Source organism: Callorhinus ursinus, unplaced genomic scaffold (assembly GCF_003265705.2).
Source record: "Callorhinus ursinus isolate GAN/ISIS: 27379988/994484 unplaced genomic scaffold, GSC_fseal_2.0 scaffold77, whole genome shotgun sequence".
Classification (NCBI taxonomy): Eukaryota; Metazoa; Chordata; class Mammalia; order Carnivora; family Otariidae; genus Callorhinus; species Callorhinus ursinus.
In genome coordinates, this window is record NW_027397139.1 from 3,085,315 (window position 1) to 3,105,677 (window position 20,363).

At 40.6% G+C, this 20,363-nt stretch overlaps 1 protein-coding gene across 1 annotated transcript; it reads right to left on the reverse strand.

Moving 5' to 3' along the window:
- Positions 1-788: 788 nt before the first annotated feature.
- On the reverse strand, positions 789-17,366 carry ZNF556 (zinc finger protein 556). The gene is made up of 4 exons (XM_073887351.1): positions 17,238-17,366; positions 5,105-5,231; positions 4,289-4,472; positions 789-3,683 (listed from the first exon to the last, which is right to left on the reverse strand). Exons 1-4 carry the CDS (start codon positions 17,238-17,240, stop codon positions 2,471-2,473), a joined length of 1,527 nt encoding a protein of 508 aa, XP_073743452.1. The 5' UTR covers positions 17,241-17,366; the 3' UTR covers positions 789-2,470.
- Between the last annotated feature and the right edge of the window lie 2,997 nt (positions 17,367-20,363).

Sequence of the window (20,363 nt, forward strand, 5' to 3'; positions counted from 1 at the left end):
GAGAAAAAAGAGGAAGGAAGGGAGGGAGAGAGGGAGGAAGGAAGGAAAGAAAGGAAAAGAAAGAAAAGAAACACCACCATAAAGTTTCCTTAAACTATGAGGAACTCTGGCTTTCTGCAGAACAAATCTTGGTCAATGGGTAGGAGCCCCAAAATGATAATGCCAAATACATGGGGACATTTCAAATTATTTCACGAGGATGTTAAATACAAACACCTAAACAATGTGCTCCAAATTCATATGAATGGTCTGATCCCAAATATCCATGTCCAGTCTCATAAACATATATGACATGCCCTAAAATTTTAACCATTGCAAAAATGTGGCTGAACTATATCTTCACTTTTATGGGAAATAATACTGTTAATTCCATGAGTGGAGGAATGTTTCTGTATCACCACCCACTATTCACTAACACTTTTGAACGGTTCCAGAAAGTATCTAAGGCATCCGTGAATGGATGATATCCTCATTCACTGAGGCCTTTTTCATTCTTCATCCCCTTTTATCTCTCTTGTCATAGTTTATATTTTACTTCACTCACTTTTATATTATCCAACGAAGTTTAAAATATTTTCTCATCAGAATCTTTTTATATCATTTGAGGGACTTATTTACTACTTAATTAAATTGCTAAAACTATTGTTTTTACTATTATGAATAAGAAGTTATATTGACAAAATTGTAACAATATACAAAATAAAGTTTACTAGCATTAAAAATGCCTCAATTTGTATGCACCTGGTAATATTGCCTCAGAATGTATAATTCTTAAATTCACAGTTACAAAGTTGATTTGACAGCTCAAAGTTGCAATATTATAATATCTTTTTAGTAAATTAAATAGATTGACATTTATTAGTATACATTTGAAAACACAGTTAATAGGATATTTCTCAGAAACATTTTATACATTTATAAAGTACATAACTCATATGAAAACAGTTAATGGAATATTTCTCAGAAACACAGCACTTGTTCAACCAAAAATATATACACTCACATACTCAATCTTAATAACAACATATCCTGAGGGATTGTATTCAGTGCTGAATAACAGAATACCCACACAGTCTGCCCAATATGTCGGTAATGCTTATTTATTTCACAGAAATACTGACAGCAGGTGCTCAATGATGCTGCAGGGAAACAGTCCCATATGTTATGGATGCACCATTGCCTCTGTTCTAGTGGAATTAGAAACACAGAAGCATGAGAAATAATAAGAGAATGAGGTGTTCACCATACAAATCAGATGTTATTTGAGTATGTTAAGATCTAGAGAAAAGGGGTCGGAGCACTAGATAATATCAACAGCCATGACATCCTAATCAGTGGCCTGGTGGACGGTAGAGGGCTTTCAGGAAAATGTAAGCTGTGGACATGTAACCATGGAGGTACATCCATGATGGGAAAGCTGGTAGGATGTCTGTGAAAGCCCACCCCTCTGAGAAAATGGAAGTCATGCAGCTGGTATTTGTTTTGAGGATACTTTTGATCGGCAAGACTAGCAATCAGGAAAATAAGCTGGAGATGGTGCCCACAAAGTCCCTATGCATCTATCTCCTTATATAGATGGGTGGCTCAATAAACTGAAAATTGCTTCTTCTAGATCTCTCGCAAGCTGGGCTCTTACAGAATTCTATCATGGAACCATATAGAGAAGGCATCCTGGGAAATGTAGTTCTTAGCCTTACCTATGTTGGTAGAACACAATCCAACAGAACCATCTCCACCTCTAGATTTCATTCTCTCTTTTTAATTCAAATGTCCACTTCCTAACCAGAAGCCAGGACAAAGAGCCTAGAGCAACAAATGGAAATGATAGTTCATATGAAACTATACTCTTTCAAGACCATTGCATACCTACAAATTTCTGCCAACTTACATACTTACAAAACTGCAAGTGAGCAAAATGGAATAATGAAACTCTGGCCAAAAAAAAGATGTTAAGAATACATACCTTATGTAAGCAAAGAAGTGCCAACTCTAAAAGTCGTAGGTTCTCTCAGGAAGCTAACAAGATGGACTATGTGTAATGGGAAAGTGATACTCAGTTTGGAACACACTGGGCCAGTAAGAAAATCTAAACTAATACCAATGTTACATTAGTCTAAAGTCCCCATACTTATAAAAAACTATATAAAATTAAACCTGATGCATATTCAAAACACACATCAAATCACCCATGGCTGTATCACACTTCAAAATGGAAACAGAAATATTACCTGAATTCATAAGGGAAAAAAACCCATATCAAAATTCATGTACTATATATATGTACTTAGAATACTTGAGAATTTTCATGTCGATGTTTAGTTGAAAAAGATATGGAAATTCACTGGCTAGAAGTCCCATTAAGGATGAGATACTGAGCAATACCATCTTTGTAACTTATGTAAGATTTCTCTTCTGGTGTGGATTTTCCAAACTGTTTTAGATGAGTTAATTTGCATCAGGTTTTCTCACATTACTTATATTTATAAGTTTTCTTTTGACTATGAGTTCTCACATGACTATGTAAGGATTTGGGACAACTGAAAGTTTTCCCACATTTTTCACATGTATGAGGTTTCTCTCTAGTCTGCATCCTTATTGTTTTGTAAGGATGAGCGCCATTTGAAGGCTTTCCCGCATTGCTTACAATTACAGGCTTCTCTCCACTGTGTTTTTTGACATGTTTGTGTAAGGATGAGGACCAACCGAATGCTTTCCCACATTTTTCACACTTATAAGATTTTTCTCTAGTCTGCATTCTTACATTTTTGGAAGGATGAGGGCCAACTGAAAGTTTTCCCACATTGCTTGCATTTATGGGTTTCTCTCCAGTGTGCTTTCTGTTATGTTTGTGTAAGGATGAAGACCAACCAAATGTTTTCCCACACTTTTCACACTTATAGGGTTTCTCTCCAGTCTGCATTCTTACATTTTTGGAAGGATGAGGGCCAACTGAAAGTTTTCCCACATTGCTTACATTTATGGGTTTCTCTTCAGTGTGCATTCTGACATGTTTATGTAAGGATGAGGGCCAACCAAATGCTTTCCCACATTTTTCACATTTATAGGGTTTCTCTCCATTGTGAATTCTCACATGTCTCTGAAAGGATGTGAGCCAACAGTAGGCTTTCCCACACTGCTTACATTCATAAGGTTTCTCTCCAGTGTGCATTATCATATGTACTCGAAAGGATTTGGGACAGCTAAAGCCTTTTCCACACTGCTTACATTCATAGGGTTTCCCACCATTATGCATCATCACATGTACTCGAAAGGATTTAGGACAACTGAAGGCTTTCCCACATTGCTTACACTCATAGGGTTTCTCTCCAGTGTGACTCCTTATATGTCCAGTGAGGGAATGGGAACGAATAAATGTTTTCCCACAAAGTTTACATGCATAGGGTTTCTCTCCACTGTGAGTTTTCACATGATTCCTTAGGTATGAAGAACAACTGAAGGCTTTCCCACATTCCTCACACTGATATAGTTTGCGACCAGTGTGACTCCTTTTGTGCCTCTTAAGGGATGAACGATGCCTGAAGACTTTTCCACACTGACTGCATTCATACAGTTTTACTCCACTAGGAGTTTTCTTGTACAGCTTAATATTTGGAATACGGCTGACAGTTTCTCCACATGTATTACCTTTGCTACTTTCACAGAGTCTCTCCACTATATGACTTCTGCAAAAAAAGGGGGGGGGAGCACAATATTAATGGTTTGTGTATTCATAATTTATTAATATTTGTTAATGAGTGCTAGGATTATATTTCTACCATTTTCTGTATAAATGTAGGCTTTCTTTTTCTGAAGATTTTATTGATTTATTTGAGAGAGAGAGAGAACCATAGTGGGGAGGGGCAGAGAGAGAAAGAGAAGCAGACTCCCTGCTGAGCAGGGAGCCTGATGTGAGGCTCGATGCCAGGACCCCGGGATTATGATCTGAGCCAAAGGCAGATGCTTAACCAACTGAGCCACCCAGGTGCCCCATAAATGTAGGTTTTCTGTCCTGTTTGAATTATTTCAAAGTGTAATAAACTAGCTGCTTTGGGAATGGGCTTAAAGCATAGCTCATTACTACAACAGTGTTTCTCATATAGAGTTCCCTGATCATTGTTTCCCACTGAACAATCTTTCAAATGCTCAATGTCTGAGTCACATGAAGGAAAAAAAGGGGAAACAGAATAAACAAATCTGGAACAAGGTTTATCAGTTTTTTGTTTTTTAATTTCATGAAGTAGTAAGATTCTCTACTGGGATACTGTGTTTTCTCCTAAGTGCAACTCACCTCAAATGTCTCCACTCATTGTTGTGCTTATCTTCAATGCACTGGTCTTCCCAATTTTCTCCAAAAAGGGAGGTCCAGAAATCATTTTTTGTGAACCTTGCTATTTTCTGTTCAGTGGATAATTTTTCTCCAAAAATATCCTGCTGAGAAATGGACTCATTGGTTTTAAGTTGAGTCTCATCATCTAAAACAAAACAGTGAATAAATCTTATAAGGAAAGCACCTGTGAGCAAAGAAATACATTAGTTCAGCTGTTTTAAAACTTCTTTATTAAGAGGCACAAGAGGTCAAAATGGAGGCGATTTTTTTTAAGATTTTATTTATTTATTTGACAGAGAGAGAGTGCACACGTGCACAAACAGAGGGAGCAGCAGGCAGAGGGAGAGGGAGAAGCAGGCCCCTTGTGGATCAGGGAGCCCAGTGCAGGGACCTGATCCCAGGACCATATCATGACCTGAGCCAAAGGCAGACACAACCAACTGAGCTGCCCAGATGTGATTTAATATGCACAGAAAAACCACAAGATTTCAAACAACAAACTTCTCCATGCCCACAAAGTGACCCATGGATATATACCCAGACTGATGACACTGAAGGACCCTAAGTATTTTAAAGAAGACAGAAAGAAAAACACAGGTTGATATATAGACTTTTACTGTCACAGAAACTGTTAGATTCTAGATCCATGACAGCTGTGATCATGCCTGTTTTATTTATCAGTGTGTTTTCCTTCTTATTCCAAATCTTGAAATAGGCTTAATGAATAAGAAACACTTATTCTCTAAATAACTAAGTGAAGGATTGCTGCCTCCTTACCTACTGAGACCAGGTTCCTGAAGGTTTCCAGCATCACATCTTTGTAGAGCTTCCTCTGAGCAGGATTCAGCAGGGCCCACTCCTCTTGGGTGAAGTCCACAACCACATCCTCGAAGACCACTGAGTCCTAAAACAAACATCATTGTAGGAGAGTGGGCGACACTGACAACACAGGGAAAGTGGACTCAAATTCACAGGAAGTTCAAACAACATTCTTTGGTCTCTTCACATCTAAACTATGTCCACACTCATTTTCTGTATCATTGTCTTTTTTAAAGATTTTATTTATCATTTGAGAGAGTGTGTGCACGAGAGAAAGCACGAGCAGGGGGAGGGAGAAGCAGACTCCCTACTGAGCAAGGAGCCTGATGTGGGGCTTGATCCCAGGACCCTGAGATCATGACCTGAGCCAAAAGCAGACACTTAAACAACCTGAACCACCCAGGTGCCCTCTGTATCACAGTCTTAACACATTAACACATTGAAATTATCTCTCTCTCCATTTTTACTGTGGCCCTTCCTGTATAATCCCTGCCTTTTCACAGAGTCTAGAATAGTCCAAAACACTTGGAGAAATTAGAGAAATGCTATATAAATGAAACAAATACTGCTGTTTTATGACTATCAATTCCTTATGACAAAAATGATTTCATCTCTTTCCTTATTGCCCGCCACATCTCTCAGCACTGCATAAACCACAAGTTCAAATCTTTTTTTTCCCCCAGGGGTGTAAATCATGGAAAAGGCCAGTGTTGCTGCTGCACCATAGTTTTTATTTGATGCTGAGTTATGCTGCACATATGGTTGCCTGAAGAATTTGGACTGAGCTTTTTTTTAAAAAAAAAGGACAGCTAACGTTTTATAATCCTTAACAATGAAAGTGTAATAGACAGTTACACTAGTTCAGGGTATTTGGAAGGGGGGGGCTTGGGGGATGGGTGGGTGGGGAGGTTGTCACTTGTATTTATTGTGACGCTAAATCATTGATAATAAATGTAAAAGGTTGACCACCAAACCGGAATAGAAGTTCCAATAAACAGAGGCTGGAATCAATGGCTATGCTTGTGTCACGAGGAAGTTTTAGAATCTGACGGAAAATAAAGAAATGGACAATGTCTTGGCTGTATTTTTCTTTTGTCCCCTCGGCCCTGGTTTCCCTGCATTTTTTTGTCCCAGCTTTGGGACAGCTTGGAGACTGGGGAAGCTGTAGCAGGGTGACCCCTTGTTAATGGGGAAACAATGAGACACCTGCTTCTTGGGCTTCTTTTGGACTTCACTTCCAAAAGTGGGTGGAGTACCTCCCCAAACTGGGCACTGTGGCTTTGCTTCTGGGCCTCCCATCTTCACCAGAACCTGTGGCTTTGTGGCCTACTTATCCACAGCTGAGAGAGTGAGGTGAGAAGCCAGTGGGTTTTGCCCATCCACTAGCTCTTAACCCCTTCCAGCCTCCACCCCGGAGTGCTAAGTTTTTCTCGGCCAATTTTCAGACTTGGCATCTGCATTGGGTGTCCTTGCTACAGGAGGTATTACAGATGCGGGTTCTAGCACAGATGGAGCTGCCCTGCCAGCTCTGAAATGAACAATTACAAGTTCAAATCTTGATGAGATTCTGATAAACAAAAACACACTGAAGGAGCTTTTCCTTCATTTCCTCTCACCAACACTGAGAGGCCCAAGGTAGAAACCCAACTCACAATGTGGGCCAACTGACCCTTTGTGTTGATGTACTCCATTCGAAATACACAAATCCAACTGGGTGCCGGAAGACATTTTTCTGGAGAAATGCTAATTTTAACTTATATGTGTATTATTTACATATATTATTTATCACAGAATCAGTTGCTACTCTTTCTTACTTTATGTCCCCTTAATTTGAGACAGAAGTGGTATTGAGAAAGAGGAAGACATGAGAATTCAGAAGGCGGGAAGAAGACATTAGAACTTAGACCTTTCCATAATATCCACATTCATAAACCTTGGTGTTGGTGTGCATTAATTTTGAGTTCACCCACATACACACTGAGGTTATAAGATGCCAAAACAGCTCATTCCATCCAAGGCATGCTGTTGCCTTGATCTTGGACTTCCCAGCCTCCGTATCTGTGAGAAATAAATTTCTGTTGTTTATAGGCCACTCTTTGGTATTTTATTATAGCAGCCTGAATGGGCTAAGACACATTGCCAGAGGCTGGAGCAAATTCAGATGGGGAATAACAGTCAAGGATGGTGGAGAGTGATGGGAGGTGGAGCATGTCATCTTGTGGGGAACTAGTCAGATTTGACCCTGTGAGAAATGCAGAACTACTTCAGGCTTTTGCACAGAGGAGTGATGTCCTCTGATAGCTTTAATGACCCATCACTTGTGTTGAGACTAGACTGCAGGGGATGGATGGAATACCTGATAGGAAAATAAAGCCATCGGGGTGCCTGGGTGGCTCAGTCTTAAGCATCTGCCTTCGGCTCAGGTCATGAGCTCAGGGTCCTGGGATTGAGCCCCGCATCGGGCTCCTGCTCCATGGGAAGACTGCTTCTCCCTCTCCCACTCCCCCTGCTGGTGTTCCCTCTCTCGCTGTGTCTCTCTCTGTCAAATAAATAAATAAAATCTTTTAAAAAAAAAAAAGGAAAATAAAGCCATAACCAGGTGAGAAGAAGGTGGGTCAACCTGGGTGCTCACGGTGGAATGTGCAGGGAAAACAGATAAGAGCTACAGATTCCTGATGGACTGAAGTCAGGGCAAGACAGAATGAGGACATTTAATGACTGATCATTTCTCACCATAGAAACTGGAATAATGGAGTTTCCATCAACTGAGATGTAGGAGCCCATATGTGGATTAAGTTCTTGGGGAGAGAAAGAGAAATTCACCATAGAGTATACCAAAATGGGAATAAGAATAAGACATCCAAGTAAATACATGTATAATAATGTTTTTAGGAGGGCGCCTGGGTGGCTCAGTCGTTAAGTGTCCGCCTTCAGCTCAGGTCATGATCCCAGGGTCCTGGGATCGAGCCCTGCATCAGGCTCCCTGCTCCGCGGGAAGCCTGCTTCTCCCTCTCCCACTCCCCGTGCTTGTGTTCCCTCTCTCGCTGTGTCTCTGTCAAATAAATAAAAACTTAAAAAAATAATGTTTTCAGGAGCACTGGTCATAATGGCAAAAATTTGACAACACCCAAATCACCACTAGTAATAGAGTTAATAAATAATAATTGTATATCCTTACAAGTGAATACAAGAGAGCAGTAAAGTTTAATTAATTATTATTACTCCATAGAAGACCATGAAATAACTTTAAACAAAAGAAGTCCAACATAAAATAGCATATACACTGTGGTTCCATTTACATGCATTATAAAACATCCAAAGTTAGGGTGTCTTTATTTAATGATGCATACACAGGCAGTAAAAGCATGGATAGGACCATCACAGGATTCAAGATATTGGCTACATCTGGAGAGGAGGGAATCACTTCCAGTGGAGTGTCTGAGGTCAAGAACTGTTCTAGATCTAGGGCTGGATTTATTTCATAGGTGTTTATTTTTTATGATTTCCATGAACTGTCCAATATGTCTTACGTACTTTTCTGCATGTATGTTATACTTTACAATGAAACTCTATAATCAACTAATACAATTTACCTGAAATCATCTTAAGAATTATGGAAAGTGATATAGAAAACACATGAAAAAAACTCATACTGTAGGGGAATCAATGGTAAGATGCATAGCCCAATGAAGGGTACAGTTAAAAAAGAACATACAAATGGAGAGAAGTTCATTATTTTCTATCAAAAAAAGTACAAAACTAGCTTCCCATTGCCTCACTCCTAGTCAACACTATATTAGAGACCTAATCCAGTGCCACCCGAAAATAAACAAATATGCAGAATTACAAAAGAATAGAAAGATCATTGTTATCCTTAGCACTAACAAGCATATGCATAGGACCAAAACAGAACAAAAAGAACCAAAAAGATTTAGTAAGATTCTAAAATAAAAACACAAGATGAAAATAAAACTCATTACCTTTCCATTTAATAACAACATTAAGTTGGAAAACTCACATTAAAAACTGAACATGACTGTATGGCAATATGAGGTACCCTGTGGACCTGCTCCCCAGTGAAACTGGTGAAATTACTTTTAAAACCATCATTTCAAGCCTCTGGAAATAGTCCTGAGGGCATACAGCTGAGGAACCAGTTATTCAAGAAACTCTATGAGAATTCATTAAGAAAAGTTGACAGTCTGGTATTTGAACCAAGACTACTCTCTCTCCCTAGACTTCTTTTTCAGACTGTAGCCAAAAGCACGGGCTCCCCGTCCGCATGGCTCCTAGCCAGACAAGGAGGATGTCAGCATTTCTCATCCTGCCCCAGTTAGTTGTTACTGAGTTTAAGCTCTAAGCAAGAGCAATTGACAGGTGAGGGCTCTCTACTTACACCAGCCCCCACTTGTGGAATGTGGGATCTACAGCAGGTATAGGGTTGATGAGAATACTGGGGACCTGACTGCTCTTGTTATGCCTCATAAGGCAGAGGTTCCACATCCAAGAGAGGCAAGCTGAGAAGACATCAGGCACCTGCCCTTCCTCCACTTAATGCTCAGCTCTTAAAGTGGGGTGTCACTCAGAAAGAAGTATACCATTGTCCCCATCTCACTGCAGTTCCCTGGCTCAGAGATTTTGACAAGGAGGAAAAGCAGGCTGTAAAAGAGATAGCTCCTGGCCTTTTGCCAAAGAACTGACTTCATTTACAACAGAAGATGCAGAATCCTAAGCCCAAGGGTGCTCTCAAAAACAGTGCAAGTTGTAGTGAAAGGCAACAAGGAAGAGATTCAGGACACAGGCAAAATTGTAGTCCACCTTGTTTGCAGGGGAGAAGCAGGGAAAGAGGAGGGTGGGAGGAAACCTCCAAGGGTCTGAACAACTAACAAACATTGACCTGTGAAACTATTCCTTCAAAGGAGTCCAAATTTGACTGGATTAGTCTATAGAGCAATGTATGCACCACAGCAGGTTCAAAACAATAAAGCAGTCGGCTGACAATTAGTGGAGCTTAAGAGCACTGAAGGGGTTGGGAGGAGAATGAAATAGATTTGACTAACATAATCCAGCCAGTCACCAAGCAGACATAAACAACAGTCACAGGCCCCAGAGGATAGGGACTAGTACCCAAAGTTGCTAAAATATATTACCTATAGTATCCAGTTTCCAACAAAAAATTACAAGGCATGAAAAAAAAGGACATTGTGATCCTTACAGCAGAAAAATAAGCAGGCAACAGAAACTGAGAGCAAATAGATATTGGATTTAACAGAAGAAGGCTTCAAAGTAACTATTATAAATATGTTCAAAGAACTAAAGGAAATCATGATTAAAGATGTAAAGTAATATATGATGACAATGATACACCAAATAATGTCAATAAAGAGAAGTTATTCTAATGAACCAAGTGAAAATTCTGGAGTCAAAAAGCACAATAACTGAAAAAATTCCCTAGAGGGACTCAACCATAGATTCGAACTTGTAGGAGAAAGAATTACAAAGTATGTTACTCCATTCTCATGAAATGTCCAGAATAAGAAATTCTCAAGAGGCAAAAAGTACATTAGTGGTTATTTATGGCTGGAAGAAGGATATGGAGGGTGATAGATAAAGGGTATGGGGTTTCTTTCCAGGTGATGAAAATGAACTAAAGTTGATTCTGGTGATGGTTGCATATATCTGTTAAACAGAAAGCACTGAATTGTGCACTTTAAACTGGTGAATTGTACAGTATGTAAATTATATCTCAATAAAGCTTTTTTTTTAAAAAAAGCTAACACATAATGAAGAATTCTAATGAAGGGTATAAAAAGATTCTAATGGACCAAAACCTCAACTTCATTGGATAATATCAAAGTAGAATTAAATAAATAGAAAGTTGGGACATGTTCTTAGAAAGAACTCAATGTCACCAAGATGTCAGCTCCCCAAAAAGAAACTTGTAGTCTTTATAAAATTCCAGTAAATCCTCAGACCTGATTTTCCAGGCCTTCACAAAAACAACTTCTCCAAACCTAACAGAAAGAACAAATGTCCAAAAAAGACAAAAATTTTTAAGAACAAAGTAAGGGGGCTCTTCAAATACATCAAGGAATTTGAAACCACAGCAATCTGAGCAATATGTTATTAATATAGGGATAAAACAAATAGATTCATGGAAAGGAAAAGACTCCTGAAGAGACCCCCATGTATATGGAAAATTGATAAATGACAGAACAAGCATCACAGAGCAGTGGCAGAAATGATGTACACTGTAATGTATGGGGCAGGGAGAAATTGGTATCCAACTGGGAAAAATGCACTATATTCCCATCTAATCCACAAACAATAACCATTTTATTCTATATTTAAATGTGAAAGACAGGAGCGCCTGGGTGGTGCAGTTGGTTAAGCGCCCAACTCTTGGTTTCAGCACAGGTCATAATCTCAGGGTTGTGAGATGGAGCCAGGGTCGGGCTCTGTGGTGAGCGGGGAGTCTGCTTGAGATTCTCTCTCTCTCCCTCTCCCTCTGACCCTACCTTCACTCTCTCTCTCTCAAATAAATAAATAAATATTTCACTCATTTATTTGAGAGAAAGCACAAGCAGGGGGAGAGGCAGAAGGAGAAGCAGACTCCCACTGGGCAGGGAGTCTGACATTGGGCTCAATCCCAGGACCCCGAAATCATGACCCCAGCCAAAACCAAGTGCTTAACTGACTCAGCCACCCAGGCACCCCTCAAATAAATAAGTCAATCTTAAAAAAAATAAAATTAAGAAACCAAAAAGGTAAACAACAATTTGAGATAAAGATATTTGCAACACATACAAATATAAAAATATGTGTGCAGAGTAAAAATGAACGGTCAAACAAATGAATAAAAAATAGGAAAATGACTAAAACATGTATCACAAAAGATTAAGGCCACATATGAAAAAAGAGTCAGGCTCATTGGTAATGAACAAATAGAAAAATAAAATCTCAAACAGATCCTATTTCAGACCAACAAGGTCAAAAATTACTAAATTAGATAATCTCAGGTGTTGATGGTCACATGGAACACATAAGCAGTTATGCACAGATGTTTGGAGAATCAATTGGTACACTTCATTGGAATTGTCTCATAAATTTGAACTTGGCCATGATCTATAATCTAAAGATTTTCCTCCAATATGTGGGCAAATGTACTACACATCTGACCTTGGACACTGAAACAAGACTCATAGGAGTGGCACGTTTCGCAAAAGCAAAAAAACAAACTTGAAAAACCCAAACCCCATAAGCACTGAAATGGAAGAATTTAATGACTGCAGCTTTCAGATAGTAGCATATCCGAAACACACTACAGCAAAGAACCATAGGAAAGCCTTTTCAGTGTAATTCCATTAATATTTATTTATTGAACGTCCCAAAGAAGTAAAACAAAGCAGAACACTGCTTAGTAAAAAAAAAACAAAAAACAAAAAACAAAAAACAAACAAAAAAAAACCCATAAAAGGTAAAGGTATGAAGATTAAGCAAAGAAGGAAACAGTGGTCATCAATGAGACAAGACAGTGGTGAGTTCAGGGAGGATCAAGTCAGGAGACTCTTACAGCTACCCAAGGCCCATTTATGAATCTAGGTGGTGAATTCACAGATGTTTATATCATGATTAGTTTTTAGATGTCCAATAAAACTTTGCATGCATTCTAAATATGATAGATTTCACCAGAAAAGTTAAAGCATTAATCAAGGTTGGAAAATAACACTTTTCTTATGTTTGTTTACCGTGTAATATGAAAAAGTCAGTTTTTTTTTTTAAAGATTTTATTTATTTATTTGAGAGAGCGAGAATGAGAGAGAGAGAGCACATGAGATGGGGGAGGGTCAGAGGGAGAAGCAGACTCCCTGCTGAGCAGGGAGCCCGATGTGGGACTCGATCCCGGGACTCCAGGATCATGACCTGAGCCGAAGGCAGTCGCTTAACCAACTGAGCCACCCAGGCGCCCTGAAAAAGTCAGTTTTGATTAACAAACCTTGATAGAAAAATATTAGATGCAGATCAAGTGCCTAATTAAAGAGAACTGGTTGCATAAACTTGAAAATCAAATTGACATTATATGAAAAGGTCCGCAGGACTATCATTAGAACAAATAAGAAAAGTATGTTGCCCTGTGTATATCATGTTACCTTTCCTGTAACAAAAGAAAAACTTTAGCCTTTTGTTTCTTTTTACAGACAGAAACACTGATAAAAATGCACAAGAAATTATTAAAATTGGTTGTCTGAGGGTGGCTGGGGTAGGACTGGCATGGACCAGAATATGCTGGCAGGGAGTTGTTTTATGTTAGATTTTCGATGTTTTGCAGGATTTTTAAAACTTTGCATACATTATTTACTTTACATAAAGAGAAATCTATATAAGTTATGTTTTGCTTTTTTAAAAAGATTTATTTATTTATTTTAGAGAGAGGGGGAGAGCACTCAAGAGGGGTGGAGAGGGAGAGGGAGAGAGAGAATCTCAAACTGACTTCACACTGAGCACAGAGCCCAACACAGGGCTCAATCCCACAACCCTGAGATCATGACCTGAGCCGAAACCAAGAGTCTGATGTTTAACTGAGCCACCCAGGCACCCCTATATTTTGCTTTTTAATAGTCTTTATTTTTATTTAGAAACCACTTTTCCACACAGGAAATCATTTTAAGATTTAATCCTGTGAAAATTAATAAAGGTAAGCCTCACTAAAATGGAGTTGGAAGAAAAAATAATAATAATAAATGAAAAAAGAAAAAAGGAAAGAAAAACCCCAAAGGAAAAAAAAAATCAGATGGAGTTGGGAGGCCAGAAGGGGGAGCATTCCACCTTGATTACAAGAACTGCCCATTACAAACTCCAACAGAAGAATCTCTACAGGAAAGAACCGTCAATTACAGGCCCTGGCAGGAAGAGATGTCCACAGCATCTCTTATAAGAAATTGACTATCCCTAGGGCATCTGGCTAGCTCGGTCAGTACAGTATAAGACTCTTGATCTCAGAGTTGTGAGTTCAAGCCCTGTATTGGACATAGAGCCTACTTACAAAAATTTTAAAAATAAAATAAAAAATAAGAATGGAGAATTCTTAAAAAAAAAAAAAGGAGAGAGAAGAAATTGACTATACCTATAATTCAGCAAGAAAAACTGTCATCAAAACTCAGAGAAATTCTCATCCCCCTGAACTCTTCCCTTTGTCCAATGGACTTTTGTCCAAAACAAGCCCTCCCAACTTCCTCCTTCTCCAAAAATTAATGTTCCTCTCCTTTCTTTGTTGGATATGTCTATGGTTTTGCTGTAGCTTGCATGTCCCAAACTCCAATTCCCTGCTATTCCCGAATAACTCCATTTTTGCCGGTAAAGTAACCGACATTAATTTTTAAGGTTCACAATTCCCTGAAAACTAAAGTTTATGAAAGTGTAAACCATGAAAAATAAAATATCTCAAACCTCTTTACAACTAAAATGACAGGTGACGTCATCGTTTCCACTCAAACTGGGGAGGTTTTTTTTTTTTTTAAGATTTATTTATTTGAGAGAGAGTGAATGGGAGGAGCGGCAGAGGGGGATTGAGAAAATCTCAAGCAGATTCCATGCTGAGCTCAGAGCCTGACTTAGAGCTGGATGTGGGGCTCAGTCTCACAACCCTGAGATCATGACCTGAGCTGCCACCAAGAGTCAGACACTTCACCGACTGTACCCCCAAGAGCCCTTCAAACTGGGGAATATTTTCAAAAAATGAGTAGAATACTTCACACGTTAGGGGTTTGGACCTAACCCATTCAATGCACTATGATTTTCAAGGATATGCATATCCAAAGGTAATTTTTCTCATATCAGTTAAAATAAGAATTGTTTTAGGAATAGCACATTTTAAATTTCATAACTCTATAGAGACAATCACGGATATAAAAAATTATTGAAAAAGTGAAACATTAACTTGAGAGTTTAAATACACCCATCTCCTATCTGGACGTTCTCTTGTCAAAAAAGGAAGAAAAATGTTGTATGCTTCCAGAAATCTCTTCTCTTATATTTTATCTCTCAATCCATTTCTACTCACCCAAGAAAATAAAAGTCTTACACACTCAAATGGGGAAATGAAAAGGCCAAACCTTTAGGGAGACTGGAGTTATACAGCAGCGACATTAGATATAGAAATCAGAAGGGAAGAAAACCAAATATTTCCATTGGCTCAGATAAAGCCACTCACTTATCCACTGTTTGCAAAGAAAACCCACCACGTTCAGAAGGTGACACATTCACAGGCTTGGAGTCCAGAACCTCACTGCAGAAATGCCAGCCTTCTGCTGGTCAGTCTCCAGTGATGGAGGGCAGGGAGACCTGAGCAGACACAGGGATGAACTCTGGAGCCCCACACACCCACCTCTCCCGACCTTGCAGTGTGGGAATGCTCCCTCTCCAGGCTTCAATTCTCAGTAGCCAGGAAATTCTTGGCTGGAGTCAGTTTAAGGCTCTACCCCAAATGAACTCCCACATTCATAACTCTTTCTCTAGGAGACAGACACCAAAAGAGTCTTTCCCTAAGTCTGACCTTGATAGACTTTCTCAGTGTGCACAAACTACGCTCTGGGTGCACCACCTCTGTGCGTGCCCACCCCAAATGTATTATTTAGAAACATCCCCAAGGCAGTGGCAAGCATAAGCTCAGAAAGGGCATCACCACCAGCCACACACATTTTTGAGTGCCCTGCAGCTTTTCTAGGCACACACATGCCTTCTCCAGATGGTGTGGGCAGCCCAGGACACAGGCCCAGAAGACACTCTCCAGAAAGAAACCATTTCATTCCCTCGCTCTGCTGTCACTTGGCTGGCCTTACTTAGCTTGGAGTCACTGGGCAGGGCCCCTATCCCCACTTCAGGTAGTCAGGATTTAGCATGAATCTCTGAAGTCCAATAATACCAGACAGAATAGAATTATCTGCAGTCATAAATTCCCCACCCTGTAAAAGAATAACTGACATTTTTGGTGAGTCTTTGTAATCCACCAACTAATATGCCAAACGTTTTGTGTGTGGAAATGCATTCATTTGTATGCATTCATAATGGGACAGAGGGTTTCTCTATTTCCCTTAGATTCTTTTCCCCAGTAGCATCCTCCAGGCTAAGCTCTGGAATTCCATTTGTCATCACCAAAAAGAAAACAACAGATGTGAGAAACTTAACCACACATGCTCCAGGAGAGAAAAAAGACACAAAAGAATTTTTAACAAATGCAAGACTAGATCCTCTTTTTCCCCCTGAATTGACCCCTCCCTTCTTTCTTGGCAAATATTTTATCCAATCTTTCAAAGTCTGTTAGTTAAATGTATTTACATTTACTGAAAAATCTGAGGCTCCAATAGCCAAATAAATCTTTTCAAGGTGACAAACCCAGGGAGGGGCAGTGCAGAACTGGAACACTGACACAGATGACTCAGGGGTCAAGCACGGCCATCCTACCACGTGGGACATCCACCCCCCACCACCTGTTCTCTGAAGCACTCCCGGAACACCCTCCCAAAGTGCACAGGCTCCTGTCCCACCGTAGGTCTCCAGCGCATTTTGCTTTGCAGGTTGCCGCACTAGCTCACTGGGTGGGTTTTCTCTGTTCTTCCGTTTTGCTTCCTTCACTGTGAGAACCCAGAGGGCAGGAACCATTTCTCTTCCCTCAATAGCAGCATCTGCCGGCTGACGACCAAAGTCCTCCAGGAAACGAGAACTGGGGTCACTTAGGGATCAAGGACCTACCAGGGAATCTCTCCGAGCCCAGGGCCCTAAGCAGGTCCCCCGGGACTCCTCGCCCGCCCCCCAAGGCTGTCCTCCGGGAGGAGCCGACCCGGGACTGAGATTCCCCCAGCCCCGGGTGGACAGCAGTCGCGCTCACCTGGTCACCCCAGGAAGTTCTGAGAACCCAGACCCACGCGCGGACGGGACAGGACGCCGAAACCCCACCCCGCAGCCAAGAGCGGAAACGCGGGTCAGAACCTGGACAGGGGTTGCGGGGGAGGAACCCGGGCCGCGGGCACCTCCAGCCTGTACCGGCCTGTTCGAACCAGCCCCTCCCGGTGTCCGCCCGACCCCGCGCACTCACCATCTCTCAGCCCCGCTCCTGGCTCTCCTGGCGTCCTCGCGGTGACTCCGCGGCCCGTGCAGGTGAGAGCGATGCGGATCCAAGACAGCCGCTCCGCAAGGGGCAGGTGCACACTGGTGCCTCAGGCCGTCTGAGAGTCTAGGCCCCTAGGCTAGGAGCGCGTCCGCCCCCGGCCCTGATTGGACGGTGCTCCGAGCCCCCGGATCCTGATTGGATAGTGCTCCGAACCCCGCCCCAGCCCTCCTAATTGGACAGCCCAGATGTTTGGCGGTTGTCAGTGTTGAAGCCTCATCTATGCTGCCCCACCCCACTCACCTGCTGCTTTAGATCAGGCAAGTCCAGCCAACTAGTGCCGGTGCTAGCCGGAAATTTGAACCCTGCAGCTTGAACCTGGGCACAGGAAATTTTCTCAGAACAACCACAAGTTACCAGAGGTGTTTATTAAAATTCTCAGGTTCACGTTTTACACTAAGGGGAAATTAATTGCAGATCCATGTTTTACTATATACCTAGAGACTTTGAAATGTGAACGGCTACGATATCCCTCAGGCCCCTGACAGAAGAAAACAGCAAAAGCTTAAATAAATTTGGAATGGACCCAGAAATTTAATATGCTTAACAGATTGAGTCAAAATTCCTAGTGCATTTAATATGCTTCCCTGTGCAGAAAATACTTCCCAGCTTAAGAGCCAGTGGAAGGAAAATCTATTGCTTATTTTATTTACAAAGTTGAAAGAAATCATGTTTTATGGTTTTTAAAAAGTATTGTCCATTCTCATAAAAATTAGTGCTCAGAGACGTAGCATGTAGAAAACAGGTTCTCATTAAAAATATACTACTCAGGAGGCCCCTGAGTGGCTCAGTCATTAAGCGTCTGCCTTCGGCTCAGGTCTTGGTCCCGGGGTCCTGGGCTTGAGCCCTGCGTCCGGCTCTCTGCTCCGCGGGAAGCCTGCTTCTTCCTCTCCTACTCCCCCTGCTTGTGTTCCCTCTCTCGCTGTCTCTCTGTATCAAATAAATAAACAAAAATCTTTAAAAAATATATGTATATATGTATTATATGTGTATATATATATATATAAAACTCGGGGCGCCTGGGTAGCTCAGTCAGTTAAGCGTCTGCCTTTGGCTCAGGTTATGATCTCAGGGTCTTGGGATCGAGGCCCGCATCGGGCTCCCTGCTCAGTGGGGAGTCTGCTTCTCCCTCTCCCTCTGCCTGTTGCTTCCCCTGCTTGTGCTCTCTCAGATAAATAAATAAAATTTTAAAAATACATATATTACTCATTTGATTTATAAAGTATTAAAAGTATGATTAATTTACTTTTGTTTATTGTTATAAATGAACACCAAGTTTTTAAAAGATTTATTTATTTATTTATTTATTTATTTATTTGAGAAAGAGAGAGCTCAAGGTGGGGAGGGGCAGAGGGAGAAGGAGAGAGAATCTCAAGCGGACTCCACACGAGTCTGGGGAGGGGCTTAATCTCAGGACCCTGAGATCATGACCTAAGCTGAAACCAAGAATCCCACACTGCACCACCCAGGTGCTCCTAAATGAACACCAGGTTTTAAAGAATCAGCCTGAGATTTAGAAATCTCCCTTAAAACTCTCTCCTAGCACACCCTCTAGCATTCATGTCCCTTTGCCCCTCCAAATTTCAATTTTACTAGTTTTTGTACAGTTTCTTTATATAAAGAGAAGCAATTTCAACCACATTTTTTCTTCCCTTAGACATACTAATGTAACATGGTTTACACACTGATATATGCTTCGATTCTATTCAATTGGAAATAAATTCCTGCAGCTTTTTTCATAGCAAGGTGCATACGATGGATAATTTTGTGTAACCAGTTCTTTTTAGAAACTGGCCCCACACCCAATCTTTTGCTATTCAAATGAGTACAAAGGCAAGTTAAATGGACCCAGTTAAAAGACTTGTGAATACTTCCAAAGTAACTGAAACCAAAACTAGATACGTGGTTAGATAACAGGATAAAACAAATATTTTTAAAATTGTACTTTTTTCACATGTAAATAATTCTTTAAATTTTTATACTGTGGTATCTCATACTTCAAAAACATTGCATAAATGTCTTACATTGAGCTTAAATATTAATACTGCATGCACCCTGTAGGTTGGACATAATCCTCACCAGACTTTGGACAGATATTAGACTCCCAATATGTCCACCTTTCTTCATTTCCCTCCTACTCCCTAATGGGACCACTATGGGGAATTTCATAGTTATTCTTCATAGCTTTGTCATCTATTATTCATTACTAAGTAGTGTTTGTTTAACTTTGCCATTTTTTGTGGGGTTTTTTGAGCTTTTCATGAAAGGGTAATAATAGAATTACCAGGAACATGGTCATCACTGGTTTCTTTGCCTCGGTCTTTTTTCACATGTGCAGGCATCTGAAGCTGGGGGTCACCCAATTTACTTATCCATTCCAGTGTTTATAGTTTTGGGGCTGTTTCATGATTGTTTTCCTCTTGTGAAAAACGCTGCTCCTATCATTCCTGTTTCAATTTTCAAATGGCCATGCATAACAAATTCTCTATACATTGGAGAAAAATTACTGAGCTGGAGATTATGGATAATTTCAAATTTATAGGAAATGCCAATGAAATGTGTGAATTGAGGGGCGCCTGGGTGGCACAGCCGGTTAAGCGGCTGCCTTCGGCCCAGGTTGTGATTCCAGGATCCTGGGATCGAGTCCCACATCAGGGAACCTGCTTCCCCCTCTCCCTCTACCTGCTGCTCCCCCTGCTTGTACTCTAATAAAAAAATAAAAAATCTTTAAAAAAAATTCTAAAAAAAAATGTGTGAATTGACTCTCCCACTATTCTTGCATGTTTATTTATTACACAATTGACAACACTGCAATTGCCGAATATTTGCCTCTATAGTACATGCGAAACAGGATTGCCTTGTGATTACATCTTTTTTTAAGATTTTATTTATTTATTTGAGAGAGAGAGAGGTATTGAGAGCAGGAACACAAGCAGGGGGAGTGGGAGAGGGAGAAGCAGGGAGCCCGATGCGGGGCTCGATCCCAGGACCCTGGGACCATGACCTGAGATGAAGGCAGACGCTTCACTGACTGAGCCACCCAGGCACCCTGAT

What these genes read in the sequence shown, in the direction of transcription:
- ZNF556 (XM_073887351.1), bottom strand. An exon ending in CAGGAACCTGGTCTCAGTAG is followed by an intron (nt 4,473 to 5,104) that starts GTAAGGAGGCAG and finishes GTTTTGTTTTAG; the next exon opens with ATGATGAGACTCAACTTAAA. An exon ending in AATGAGTGGAGACATTTGAG is followed by an intron (nt 3,684 to 4,288) that starts GTGAGTTGCACT and finishes CTTTTTTTGCAG; the next exon opens with AAGTCATATAGTGGAGAGAC.